The 14,902-nt window shown below is 42.0% G+C and overlaps 1 protein-coding gene across 1 annotated transcript in view; it reads right to left on the bottom strand.

Annotated features, from left to right (window-relative positions):
• The window catches only part of ATG7 (autophagy related 7), a 220,186-nt gene that overhangs the window by 74,741 nt on the left and 130,543 nt on the right, over positions 1 to 14,902 (bottom strand). Inside the window, exon 18 of the mRNA XM_030885613.2 lies at positions 13,498 to 13,620. Within this exon, the coding sequence (XP_030741473.2) occupies positions 13,498 to 13,620 (123 nt within the window). The remainder of the gene's footprint in view (positions 1 to 13,497; positions 13,621 to 14,902) is intronic.

Raw genomic sequence — 14,902 nt, 5'->3', positions numbered from 1 at the left:
GTTTATTTTTGTTTTAAATACCAACAATAATCTTACTATCAATACCCAAAAAGCCTCAGACCAGGGGTCGGTGGGTGGTGGCTACGGACTATTGTTCCTGTCCTGCTGGTTATCTGTGGAGCCCAACATGGCTGCGGCACTCAGATGAGGGTGCCACGTGATATCCAGAGATTACTTACTGCACCTGGAGCAGCAGGTCCTCGAAGCAGGTTACCTAAGAGGGTCCTCCTGCCTCCTCAGTCTCAATATAAGAGCCTCAAAGAGTTTAAAAGATACACTTCAGTCTCTATCCCAGTTGATGCACTTCGGTGCTACTGTGGTAAACCAAACTGAAATATAAAGTTACCAACTTGAGAACAAGACCACCGAGGGTACCTCTGAAGCCCTGCGAATAAGCACTGGATTCTGGATGAAACTATGGAATCATCGCTGGTTGTTCCATGCTGATTAAGGTGTACTACAGGAGAGAGTCTTTGGGGTAAAGGACTATGATGCATGTTTCTGAGAGGTAAGTAGCTCAGCCAGGGAAAGTGTGGGTGTGCTGGGGTGTGAGAGAGAGGAAGAACGTAAGAGGAGGAGAAAAGGAAGAGGAGAGATGTGGTGTGGCCCAAAGTTCTCGTTGGTTTTCGATGGGTGTTTATTTAAAGGGAACCCTGGTGGAGCTGTGGCTACAGCACCAGGCTGCTTTAACAGCCCAAAGATGACTACTCCAAGAGCGAGTCTCCTTAAGGGGCAGCACTGCCCCAGAGGGTCCTGATGAGTCAGAATCAAGTCGATGGCAGGGGGCAGGGGTATTTCATTGCATTGGTCTTTCCATTTTTCTGAATGTTTAAAACGCTCAAAAAAATCTTTAGGGGAAGAAATAAAATGGTGAAGATAGAAATTTAAAAATTCAGGCGCAGGTCTTAAATCTTCTAAGTACCTTATAATTTAACCTTATAAAGCTAAATAATATAGCATTTTCCTTGTTTCTCTTGTCCTAAAACCCTGACTCTAGGATAGCTAATGTTTTGCCTCTTTCCTCCTTGAAAGCACGCCCAGAAGGTAGCTGGCTGAAGACCCGCTATGTTTAATCTAATATTTTCTGACTACCCATGACTCAAATATGGGCTGAATGAGTTAAGCAGAGATCACTACTTGGAAAAAAGAGGCACAGTAGAAACGAGAGAGATTATTAATGTAACATACACAGCATTCACTGCCCTGGGCAATGAGGCACCAGTCTGTCCCACATGCCCAGAGAGGACGGGAAAGGCTGGAAAACATTGGGGTCCCCACTTTGTGGGCTCCGTGCTTGCTTTCGCTCCTTTTCCTAAAAACGGCTTTGCTGAGATTTAGTTCACACACCATACTACTAACTCCCTAAAAGTACACAATTCCACGGGCTTGTCTATATCCAGAGCTGTTCTGTATGAAGCGGCTGTACCGTTTTACATTCTCACTGTCAGCGTATGAGGATTCCGATATCCCCTCAGCTTCCAGAACATCTGTGATCCCGTCTAGTGGGTGCAGAGTGGTATCTAATTGTAGTTTTGATCTGTCCTTCCTTAATGACTAATGTTGTCAACTATATTTTTATGGGCTTATTTTACTGGCCATTTGTGTATCTTCTCTGGAGCAATATCTACTCAAGTTTATTGTCCATTTTTTTAATTGTGTGTGTTTTATTATGAAGTTGTAAGAGTTCTTTATATATTCAGCTTCATGCTTTCCAAATTAATAACTTTTTTTAATCCTTCCAAAGGTTATCTTCACTTTCTTGCTAGTTCTTTAGAAACACAAAATCCTTCATTTTGGAGAATGTTGGACTTTGATTTACCTATTTTTTTCTCCTTTCTTAGGGGCTTCTCTGTTACACACTCATTGTAATTATGTGGTGTAGGAACTATCAGATCCTATTTTACAAATGAAACCAATTAAGTCAATGAAGTTAAGTAAATAGCCCAAGGTCCCACACATAGCAGCACATGATCTGCCCAGCATGCAGCAGCCCCAGCTCCTCAAGGGAGTCAGGATTTGAATGGGGAATGTTTCACAAACCAGGGTTCAGACTACTCAATCACTCACTGAATGTTACAGTACTGTATGACTGATACTTGAAGAAACTCCTCCCCCTTCGTAAGAAAATAAGGGGCTTTGGAAGCTCATCACTGGAAAGTGTATTATGAGGTTGTTGAATGCTGTGGAGTCGCTTCTGCCTCAGAGCAACCCCACGGGGCAGCATAAAACCCTCCCATGGGGTTTCTAAGGACGTCATTCTCTTATGGAAGGCTCTCCAGTGGCACACTGGGCTGTTAACTGAAAGTTCAGCTGTTCAAACCCTCAAGCTGCTCTATGGGAGAGAGAGGAGGTTGTCTGCTCCCATAAATGTTTACAGTCCCAGAAAACCTAAGGGGCAGTTCTAGTGTGTCCTAAAGGGACACCAAGCATTTGAATCAACTAATCTGTAGTAGGTTTGGGGTTTTAATCTTTATGGGAGCACATTGTCAGGTCTTCACTCCACAGAGTTGCTAGTGGGTTTGAACTGGTCACCTTTCTGTTGGCAGCCAAACACTTGAAAACAAAATCTAACAAAACCCGTGGTTTCGGTGAAGTCTACAGAGCAAACTAGTTTCCTATTCAATAATTATACACAGATTATTCTGTCAGCAGTCAAGCACTTAATCACAGCACTACCAAGGCTCCCCTTACCAAGAGGTCAGGAATATATTGTGAATGCATTCAATTATGGCAAGAGTAGACTTGAGTTTATGAAGAAGCCGAAAATCTTGGGCTCCATATACTGCAACACACACACACACACACACACACTCACATCAATATGAAGTATGCAAAATGTTCTTTTGAGGCTGACGTAGATATAAACCTCAAAAATATTTCTAACAATGAAAGATGTAATGAATGAAAGAATATGTGAGAATGGTAGTATCTTAAATGATTTTGGTAGATAAAAACAAACCACTTTTAAACTTTCCTGGTCATTCCTCGTACAGTTGAGTCAAAATCACTGAGTTATTAAAGCTGAGAGGGTTTCATAGATGACTCGCCCCTCATTTTAGGGGGAAAATGGATGCACCAAGTGTTGTTCTCATGAGGACATGAGCAGAAATAAAATTTAAGGCTGACTTGGCTCCCTGGTTTTATTTCTCAATCTTAGCTCCTTTATAGCTGAAATCTTTGCTGCTGTCAAATTTCCCTCTTCTCTCCTAGAGGCCTCTCAGTGGATGACACCATCCCAAACTCCGCTCCTGGGGGCTAGAGACTCTAGTCTCCACTGTCTACTCGCCATTTGGATCCTCCCCGAATACCACTTTAGCTCAGCATCTCCAATCCATGCAGATAACTAACAGCAAATAAAAGGAACACATTTCATAAAGCAAGTTAAGTGGAATGTTGCCAAGCCTTATTTCAAAACCAGGCTCTCGTTTCCCATCTAAGAATTAAATGGCTTTCTGCCTGTAGTTTCGGCCTCCCACTCCCACTGCCTCCTTGAGGAAGAGAGAAGGCCAAGGTTGCGCCTTGAGGGGCCACTTCCTAAGGAACAATCAAGGCAGGGCAAGGCCCCCTGAAGGGCCAGTGCAGGTTGGAAGGGACCTAGCAGAGAACTCTGAGGAGAGCCGGCTTCCAGAGCAGGCCAGGTCTGTCCCGAGAAGGATCACTCGCCCTGAAACAGCCTCCGTGCTGACCCGGGGTTTCCCACGGCTTGTTCTGGCCTCTGAAGGCAGGTTTGTCTGTCATCGGAGGCTCTTGATGAAGCTGTACGTAAATATCTGAGTGCTCTTAAATACAACAAAACAACAACAACATAGCTCACAGGAACCAAATCAAAACCAGCTGTGAAGAGGAGAGGCCAAAACACAGCTTAAGCACAAAATGCTCAACAGTAACACGTGTTAATTGTGTTGTTTACTTTGCTGAGCAGTAAATTACCATGCCAATGAAGTCATATCACACGACCATAATATCTTTCATATGACGTTTACGTTATAAGAGAAGTGGGCATCTTATTTTCTAGAATTCTGAATTCTGTCGTGTGTGAACCACAACCTGAATTTCAATTCAGAACCATCGCATCAGTTCAGTCCTGTTCATTTCCGTTAGGTGGTTTTATGATGTTACATTCAATGTTACATTTGGCACCAAACTTGCTTTTAAAATCATCACTCATTAGTTTCCAATTCTCCAGAAAGTTCTGCTTAGCAAAAACTTAACAAAAATGCAAACTGTATTAAGGAACGACTGTAACTGCAACCCTAGAAGCACGACTGCCTGGCCCAACATCAAAACCGATCATCTTCAGGCAGAGGAGTAAAACACAGCCTAAATTTAATTCTGGAATCGTGGAGCTTGGAAATCTTCAAGAAGTATTTTAGGAAAGCTGGGCTATGGGATTTGGGAATCTTAATTTGTTAAGAATGTGCCCATCTAACTTATATTACTTTCTCATGAATTAGGCTTTTCTTTCTAGTTAGACCAAGTCCTTATATTACTTTCTCATGAATTAGGCTTTTCTTTCTAGTTAGACCAAGTTTGAAACTTATTTGGCACTTCTCACAACGCCATGCCGAGCCCACGGGTGGGACTAAGTGAATATAAGGGTCGCACAGAAAGCATTGCTATGAGGATTCCAGTTGATACAAGAACGGGCTTATTCTAAATATGTTTCATCATGTCTCTGATCAGCGCATGGCTGTAGACAAGTCCTCTTAGCGATATGATGGCTTAATCTGGCTATGGTGCTTCCCCAAACAGGTCCTTGTAAAACAGTGGCTGCAACAATGGGCTTGAACATGAGAACAAGCGTGAGGACGGTGCCGGACCAGGAGGTGGTGTTCGGTGGTACCTGCGGTGGCTAGGAGTCAGAACCGACTGGGCAACACCCGACAGCATCATCAGCACAGTGGACTCTGAGGAAATGTGCTAGGCCCACTAAATTCAAGGCAGAGAGGTCAGCCCAGAAAGTTAAGGGGACTGTTTTTGGGGATCCCAAAAGGACCTTCTTGATAGACTTTCCTAAAGGACACAGGATAATAATGGGGGTTTATTATGAAGAAGTTTTAATTTTTTTGAAAACTACACTAGTAAGGAAAAGTCCAGGATCGTTGGGAAATCTTACCCAATCCAGCCCTTCATATTTCTTTTTGTTCTGAAAATGCAAAGGAACGTGATTTGAGTCCTTTATCCCTGTCATTTTGACAAGGGGTAAATCAAAGAGGGAAGAGTTCTCCATCCAGAGATAGTTTAGACTTAGCAAGAGGTAAACACTGTTACAGAACTGTATAAAATAGATGGATGATGTGTTAAGAAATAAGGGTTTCACATCTGATTACTTTGTTGAATCAAGGTTAGTATGGCTTAGTAGCAGTGCTTTTTGACCTACTTTAGAACATGTGAACTGACCTACCTACTCACAGAATGAGAAACAGCATGAAGAAAGTCAGTCACACCAAACATGAAAAGATGGTTACAGTATTGACAGGTTTGATTTAGACTAAAAGCCTTTCCTCAACAAAGTCAGCAATTGAGTTTCGTTTCCATAATTTGGATATTTCTAAACAGCCCCAAAGACAGTGAAGCACTTTAAATATAGTCCTTAAGAAAATAATCTTTGAAGCTATTTCCTTAGTTTTCAATCTGGAAGAGTAAGGTATAGGAGCAACAAGGAATCCAGACCGATTTTCAAGTTTACAAACTCTCCATGAAGAATCTTGAAAGGCAAGTCAGAGCTTCATGCGAGATTCCTCATTAAAATCAGAACTTTTAAGAGGGTACAAAGTTGAATGGGGCTCTCTGATACCCCATGGAGAGAATATAATTGTAAATCGAAAGCTAGATGACCTACAGAAAGAGAATATAATGGCTTCCCACCCAAGAGTCTTGCTCCTCTTTTCGCATTTTTTCCTTAAAAAAAATTGTAATAAAATATAGATAACGTGGCATTTTTAACATTTCTAAGAGTACAATACAGTGACATTAATTATATTCACTATGCTTGCAGCTGTCACCAGTATTCATTTCTTAAGTTTTTTAACTACCCCAGTAACTCCGCACCTATTAAGCAATAACTCCCATTGCATCCTCTCCCAGCCCCTGACCTCTAAGCTACTGTCTCTCTAGATTTCCTTATTCTAGATATTTTTCATATGTGAGAGCATAAGTAATTGTCCTTCTGTGACTAACTTCACTCAGCTTGATGTATTCTAGGTTCATCTATGGCATAAAAAGCCAAAATCACTGCCTTCGAGTCAATGCTGGCTCATAGTGACCTTCTGTTGGTTTCTAAAACTGTAACCGTTTTCAGGAATAGAAAGCCCGATCTTTTTCCCAAGGAACTGCTGGTGGTTTTGAACTGCGAGCCCATGAAGAATGTGGCCCAACACATAACCACTAAGCCACCAGGGCTCTCATAGAATGCACTAGGACTACGTTACTCTTTATGGCTAAATAATATTCCACTATGTATACTTTGTGTGACTGTAGCCTCTGAATGTCTTCTACCAATTGCAAGTGCAGTTTTTCTGACCACAACCACCCAGACTAGGTCAGATCCCAAAAGCTCAAGGACAGAGTCGACCAGATTTCCAACTCTGCCCAGGACTTGATACCAGTTGTGAGCTTGGGTCTCCAGCACTGCCACACTGCTGAGTTCCTGGATAGATTCAATGTCCTCATTACCCCCTTGAGTCTGATAATTTTCTAGAACTCAGGAAAGTGCTATACTTACGATTCTATCAAAAAAGGTACACATCAAAGCCAGCATTACAAGAGACTTTACACACAGGGTAAAACTTAGAAGGCACACATCACCTTTCTCACCACCAACGTCTTTCATCCATCAGGACAGTCACCAAGGTTCAGGGTCTACAGTTCACGTTGGAATTTGTGTGGGGATGGTTGGCTTAATCATTTCCCACCTGATTGAACTTGGTCTCCAGGACTCACTTATCCCTTCCAGGCCAGATTAATATTGCGTAATAGGTGGCTTGTCCAAACCACCCATCATCACACCTCTCAGGTAGTTGTGGTCTGGATGCCTCAAGGATAACAGAGACTCTCCAATCTCTCAGAAAATGCCAGTGGTGTAGACGTTATCTTACTGGCATCGGGATCAAAGATCAAACTCTTGAGGTGAATGCATTCTTTACACTACCGCTTTTGTTTACTCATCTGAGCCTAGGGTGACACTGAAGTCATTTTCATCTTTTGTGTACTGTGACCAATGCCCAAAAGAACACTGCTGACAAGTACCTGTTGGAGTCTTTGTATTTCAATTTTAAGTCTTTTGGGTATATACCTAGCGAAGGAAATGCTGGGTCATATGATAATCCTATAATTAACTTCTTGAGAAATTGCCAATCCATTTTCTACAGGCTGTACAATTTTACAGTTCGCAGCAGCAGTGTGTCAGGGTTCCAATTTCTCCACATTCTATCAACACTTGTTATTTTCCTTTATTTAGATAAATGGCCATCCTAGTGGGAGTAAAGTAGTATCTCATCGTGATTTTCATTTCATTTAGTTAAATGCTTACTGCTTGCCAAAGGGAGAGCAGTCCACATCCCACCCAATTCCTTGGAAGATAGGCCTGGAGATCAGCTACCAAAAAGTCACGACTTAAAAACCCATGACAAGCTCTACTCTGCAAACAAAGGATTGCCATTAAGTCAAGACTACTCACAGGAGACTAACAGCATGGCCGATGATTTTGAACATAATTTTGTGTGTCCATTGACCATTTGTGAGTCTCTTTTGGAGAAATGTCTATCCAAATCATTTCCCATTTTAAAACTGAGCTGTGATGTCTTTTTGTTGTTGCGTTGTGGGAGGTTCTCTAAACTCCTAAGAGATAGGATTTCCAAATATATTTTCTCACTCTAAAGGCTGTGCTTTCCTTTTCTTGATAAGATTGTTTGCTGCACAAAAGTTTTCAATTTTGGTAAGGTCCTATTTACTGACTTAGATGATCCAATCTATTTGTTTTCAGTTGCTCCTGCCTTTAGTGTTGTATCTGGAGACTCTAATTTTTGAATTTTAACATTACCAGAGACAAATGACATTAATGAGGGATTTTAATATAGTAATCTACAGCTTGTGGTAAAAATTACTCCTGGAAACAGTCTCTTTTTTTTGCAATCTTTCTATATTGTCTATATTGTATCTCCTCATTACACTAAATAGATTTGGATAATCTCTGTTGTCTGGCTAAATAAAATCGAATGCTCTGTTCTTTTTCTCCATGCTCCACTTCCAATGTCATTCAGGTATTTTGACTGACTTACAACCTTATTTAAGTAGTGCTACTACCTAACACAAGCTTGGGGCACAATACCTTGCCCCTTGGTCTCTGCATTTCTTCCTCACAAAAGGGATCTCTTGGGGAAGACAGACCACAAGTACCAAAGAATATGGGAAAATTTAATACCACCAAAGCTTTTGTTTTCTCAATTAATTCAATGGACTAATGGAACATTCGAACATCAATCTCCATGACCCTGAGATCAGAAGAAGTAGATGGTGCCTGGCTACCACTATCAACTGTGTTGAAAGGGATCACACTGGAAGGTCCTATAGAGGGCTGATTGCATCCTTCAGTATGGATTACAATTCAATGTAAAGAAGACCAATAGGTAACATCATGATAAATGGAGAAAAGCTTGAAATTGACAAGGATCATGTCTTGCTTAGATTCACAATCAATGCTCAGAGAAGCAGCAGTCAAGAGATCAAATGATGCACTGAATTATGTAAATCTGCTGTACAAGACCTCCTTAAGAGTATTGAAAAGCAAGGATGTTACTTTGAGGACTAAGGTGCACCTGACCCAAGTCAGTGTATTTTCCAATGCCCCATATTTTTGTGAAAGTTTGACATTGAATAAGGAAAACCAAAGAAAGATCTATGATTTGAATTGTGGTGCTGGAGAAGAATCCTGAAAGTACCATGGACTGCTAATGGACAAACTGATCTGTCTTGGAAGAAGCGTGGCCAGAGTGCCCCTTAGAGGCAACGATGACAAGGCTTTGTCTTACATACTTTGGACATGTTGTCAGGAGAGACCAGCCCTTGGAGAAGACAGCATGCTTGGTAAAGTGGAGGGGCAGCAAAAACGAGGAAGGTCCTTAATGACATGGATTGGCGCAGTGACTGAAAAAATGGGCTCAAGTATAGGAAAAATTGTAAGGATGACTCAGGATCAGCAGTTTCATTCTTAGTTACTCTTCAGGTCTGGAACAGATCTGAGATCAAAAGGTCAAAGCACCGACCCAAGGTCAAAGTTCAGAGGGTTAAGAAAGAAGGAGGAATAGAAGCAGGAAACACTGGGAGAAAGTAGAAAAAACGAGGGTACATTCAGGAGATTGCAACGGATGAGCTGAAACAAAATGTACATGAATTGTTAGATATAGACTAATGATTTGCTCCGTAAACCTCCATCTAACAATTCACAATAAAAAGTTACTGGAAAACCCCATAAGCTTTCATTTTCTTTAAATAAAGAAGAATTGCCTTGCTACAATATGGACGGCCCTTGAAAACAGCATAATAAGTAAAGGAAGCCAGGCACGAGTCCAGAGTAGACACAGAGAGTAGAGTCAATGACAGGGTCCAGAGACGGGAAGAATGGACAGTGATTGTTGCTGTTAGGGGCCATCGCGTGGGTTCCAACTTATAGCGACCTTATACACATCAGAACGAAATACTGCCCTGTCCTATGCCAGCCTCACACTTGTCCCTATGCTGAGCCCTGTGCTGTAGCCATGGCAGCATTTCATCCACTTGAGGGCCTTCCTCTCCTTCACTGCCCCTCTCCCCAACCACGATGCCCTTCTTCAGGGCCTGGACCCTCCTGACAACATGTCCAAAGTATGGAAAGCCAAGTCTCCTCATCCTTGCCTCTAAGGAGCACTCTCACTGTACTACTGACAAGGCAGATAGGTTTGTCCTGTGGTGGAGTGATATTTCTTAATATGGTTCTGCTACCCAAGTCTCTAACTCCCACCAAATAATTGGGTGGGACTATAAAAACAGAGCATGTGTATCACTAATAGAAGAGATAGGTTAATTTGCATTACCACTCCCCCTGGCTATAAGGACGAGCCAACTTTGAAGCAGCACAGGGCGAAACCCCATGGATCTTGGAAAAGCACATTCAAGATCTGTGGCTGAAGGGTGGAGGCCAACAAGACCAGAGGAGCGGAGACTATGGTACCTTCTCTGCTTCTGGCCCAAGACTATGGAACTATGGGACAGAGTGATGGGCAGGCTACCTTCCTGATCCATGGAGCCAAAGGACCACATGACTGAGAGGCTGAGAACTGGAGGGGCACCTGATTGCTGGGTGAGGAGACCATTGACTGTATCCTCACTGTTTGCTGATACTGAGGTGTGCTGATCTATTAACTTCCCCCCCAAAACTCCCTTAATGGTGAGTATTATCTGTGCATTCTGTGTGGCCATTGCAATGAATTCTTGAACTCAGCACAGATGTAGAACGGAGTGGAAGGAGCAGTTGGTGTCAGAACAGGTATAGAAGGATGGATCATGGAGGCTTTTCTGAGCCCTGGCTCGTGGCAATAGAGAAGCCAGAGGAGGACAGGTACATCTACCTCCATGCTGTTTATTGCAGGGACTGCTAACGGGCATGAGGAAATGTAATAAACTTAGATAGTGATGATAATGATGGCACAACTATGTGAATATAAAAATCACTTACTTTTATACTGTAAATAAGTGAATTTTATGTGAATTATAACTCCCATAGTATTTTTAAATTGTTATTTTACTTATCTTGAATTCAGGTAACTCTAGTTCTAGCTAATCAACTGACTGCTCATACTGAGTAGCAAACTAGAAAACTGTTGCCCTCTGATATTTTTATTCAGACTAGAACTTTCTAGCCACCTAATTGCCTCCTTTTCCTCAATCTTTGCAAATACATTCTCAAAAAATGTCCAATAATTTTTAAAAGACTTTTTTGGCAAATGCATATTTATAAACAAGTTATAGAAGTAGCCCAAGTTGAGAACTGATGGCATATCCTGATTCTAAAATTCACTTCCACCAAGTTGACACCGCCTAAGTGACCATATGGGGCAGGGTGGAACCGCTCCTGTGAGTTTCTGGGATTTATGGGAGTAGAAAGCCTCTCCTTTCTCCCCAGGAGCAGCTTGTGGTTTTGAACTGTGGGCCTTGTGGATCCCAGTCTAATGCAATAACCACAAGGCCACCATTATAATGATAAAATAAATAAGTTGGTGCCTTTTTAGGAATGAAGAAATTAGAATTTTTATTACAGAAAAAAAATCACATAAATCAAAACACTACCTTTACATAAATACATGTACTTTTTGAATATATTTATTTTACTTAAACATATACACTTTTCCACAGTAATGTAAAATGATGTAGGTAACACAATAATTTTTGTTGCTATGAGGTCCTCTGGTAAGCATTTTAGTTGGACCCTTTTCTTAAAATGGAGTCCTAGTTAGTGATATTTAAGAAAAATAATCATCCTGCCTAAGCCCTGGGTTGGAAAGTCAAATACGTGTAAGAGCCATCAACTGAAGAGCATCTTCAAGTGCATAATTTATCTGTAAACTTTCATTCTTAGCCTCAAATAACCATTGGTATTCACAAATGCTTTCCCAGGGTTGCCATATCTGACTTTTCAAAGAAGCTCTAGAAATAGGGAAATTCAGAATTTCACATAAAACTAGTTATTTTTTTACATGTTGGCTGAATACAAAGTTTCATACATAGAGCAGGCCAAACAAAACACACCTGTAAGCCATATCTGGCTCACAGGCTAATCAGCTTACCACCTCTAATCTAAAATTTAATGTGTGGTTTATGATTCCAAAGCTATAAATGTAATTTAATGGAAGAAAAATCTCCAAAAGAAAACTTTAATTTGTCAATGGAGCCATACCCTGTCCCCTCCACCATCTGTTTTGTCATAACTATTTCCTCTTCTCTTCCTAAAAAGGCCATTAATCCAACTAAAATGCAAAACATACCAGGTTATACGAAGGAATCTGCCCATTATCCTGGCATATGCGCTCTTTTAAAGAGTGAAATATGGGGTCAATTTTGACATGTGATTCTTCTAGCTGACTTAGTAGAAATATGTGAACTATTTCTAGCTGGGTGGAAAAAATCCCCACAGCCAAATAGTCTAGTGATTGCATGGTTATTTCTCCCTCACCATCAAACTGTGTGATACCGTTCAAAAGACAACATGGCTACCATGGTCAGCACCATGCTTCCATCCTGCCTGGAAACCCAATCAGAAGCCCAGGGAGACCGCCAAGTCCTTGAAGCCCTGTCGAGATGCCATTTACCCTCTGAACCTGAATACGGGAGCTGGAGGTTCTAACTATTGATCCTCCCTGAAAGACGGCATCTACTGGAAAATCTACAAGATACCAAAGCAAATAATAGACTAAGTTTCAATTCTATGCCCAGCCCTAGAGAATGTCCTGCTTTCCTAGTGTATCCGAACATCAGCCCCAATCTACTCTGTTATTTCTAAAGGGTAGATGGCCCCTTCTCCCCCAGCTTGCTCAGCAGTGGGTTGGCCATCTACTCACTGACCGCTTGGAGCCTCTCCCAGTGTCCAGCGGGAGCCTTATCAATGAACAGGGCCAGGAGCTACATCGAACTGTCCCGTTTCTCAGGACGTAGGCAATCAACGAGGCTTTCCTGATGTCGCCGGGGAAAGCACGAGGACCAGCAACATTTCCCCCAACAGCTTCGTCATCTGAGCAGCCAAGGGAAAACGGTGAGCTGGTAACATCTACCCATCTGTAGGAATGACCTGTTTTGCCAAGAGATCGGACTAGCTCCACCACCTTATACAGTGTTCCCTTTTCTAAGCACAGTGAGCAATTGGGGGGAGGGGAGATGGTGAACAGTCCAAAACAAAAACAAACATGTTCAGTTAACCAGATAATCATGGTCTGAAAAATATTCTAAGTAATAAAAATGTAAAGAAAGTAACCAACAGTGGCCAGGCTTCCTGTGACCAATCCATACTTCCCTCAGGGTCGAATGGCGTAATAACTCCCTCAGGTCGTGAATGGGAAAGTCTTGTCGTGGCTAGGAGGTTAAAATCTGAAATCGGGGCCAGGTATGGTCTTTGTGAAGACCATGAGCAGAGTCCAGTGTTTTGACAGACTTGCATTTTGATATAAGAATATGAGCTCCCACCCCCTCCAGTGATCATAGGCATGCGGTGTCCGGGAGGCCCTTGGAAAATCAACAACCTGTCCTTTCATCAGCAGTTCCAGTACATTCAGTACCTACTGAACAGCGACTCATATGCATCCACAGCCAACAATTCAGAAAGTTCCTTCTTCTCGGATTCCTAGCAGACTTATTTAGTCATCTTTTTCTAAGGACAAAAGCAGCACGATCCATCGTGGCTTGCCTTTCCCAGACAACTGACACGGGCACTCTGTCCCCAACACAAAGAGCTGATTGCGTTCTCGGGCTTACCTCGGCAGCTTGGGTCTCCTGATGCAGCAACGTGAGACCAGTCAAGTCTTCTAAGAAGGAATGTGAAGAATTGAACACCTTCGCTAGGAAATTGAATCCTTCTCGCTCGTACTGGTCAAGGACCTGTAAAGGATTTATAGTTTCTTAAGAAAGGATATGGATTCTAAATGCATATTTCAATATTTTTTCTGCTAACAAGCGTAAGTAAAAAAACACGACGGTAGTAAGATAAAGCTAAAACTGGCATTAAATCCATGGAGGATAATACAATTTCATAGGCAAAAAACTCGGAGAGTTTAGGATTTATCATTCTTCTTTTTTTTTTAGGAAAAATGACTATTTGTCTTCTAATCAAAGTACCATTTTCCCCCAAGTATAGAAAGTTTCATACAAATTCATTAAAAACAGTTCTATTTTTGTCATAACCAAGCACCTTGAAGGAATAAGTCCCTAGGCCCAAATAAGGTCAACTGGCATTACATGGTCCACAAAGATAACTTCTAATTCTGACTTTGGGGGTGCAGCAACTGAGGTCCTAAAAGTGTTTGAGTGACTGTTGGGTTCTCCCTGTCTGGAACGAGTAAGAGTAAGGAAATCAATATGTTGGAAAACAATGAGTCTACCTCCCTGAGAACCAAAGAACTAGATGTAGACTGCTGACTGCTCTAAGAGATCGCAGCAGAGGGGTGTGCTGGGGAGAGTGGAGAAAAAATGTGGAACAAAATTCAAAATAATGCAAAACAACTAAGTTGATTAGTCTAGTGGGGACTGGAGCCAACCCCAAGACAATAGGCCTTCCAGACAGCCTTTCAGACTGGAACGGAGCTCACCCCCCAAGGCTCACCTTCTAGCCACACCGCAGTCAGGCCAGTAAGATGAAGAATCGCTCCTTCCAACAATCGCCCATGAGAATTCAAAAGGGCAGCATGTACCGGGGATAAGGTTTGGAAGGCAGGGAGGGGCAGGAGAGAAGGACAGTAAAAACAAGCAAAAAAAGGAAGGCAGTGAGCAGAGTGCTGCTACATGGTAAAGAGCAAAATCACGTGACAAATTGTGTCAAGGAATGGACATCCAATTTGTCTGTAAACTTTCACTCAGATCACAATAAAAAATGCTAAAACACCAAATCCATTAAAAGTTCGAAAAGAGTTGTGTATTGTTACCCACTCTAAAGCTCACCTGGGGAGGGGGGGGCTGAAAGTACGTGGAAGAGTAGTCAGGAAAAAGGAATGAAAAGGGATAAAGGGAAAGGGGAAGCCCCAAGGATGGGGGTGTGCAGTCTATCAGCTAGCCAAATGCATTTTTTAAAAGTTAATTTTAAATGATACATTCCATCAGGTATGGCGTCTAGGGTCTTCAAGGTTTGAAAGTAATCAACCGGCCATCTAGCTCAGAAGCAACAAAG

This window comes from Echinops telfairi, unplaced genomic scaffold, assembly GCF_000313985.2.
Source record: "Echinops telfairi isolate 266 unplaced genomic scaffold, ASM31398v2 ScPeMD7_31;HRSCAF=116, whole genome shotgun sequence".
Taxonomy (NCBI): Eukaryota; Metazoa; Chordata; class Mammalia; order Afrosoricida; family Tenrecidae; genus Echinops; species Echinops telfairi.
This window is presented reverse-complemented; position numbering and strand designations above follow the sequence as displayed.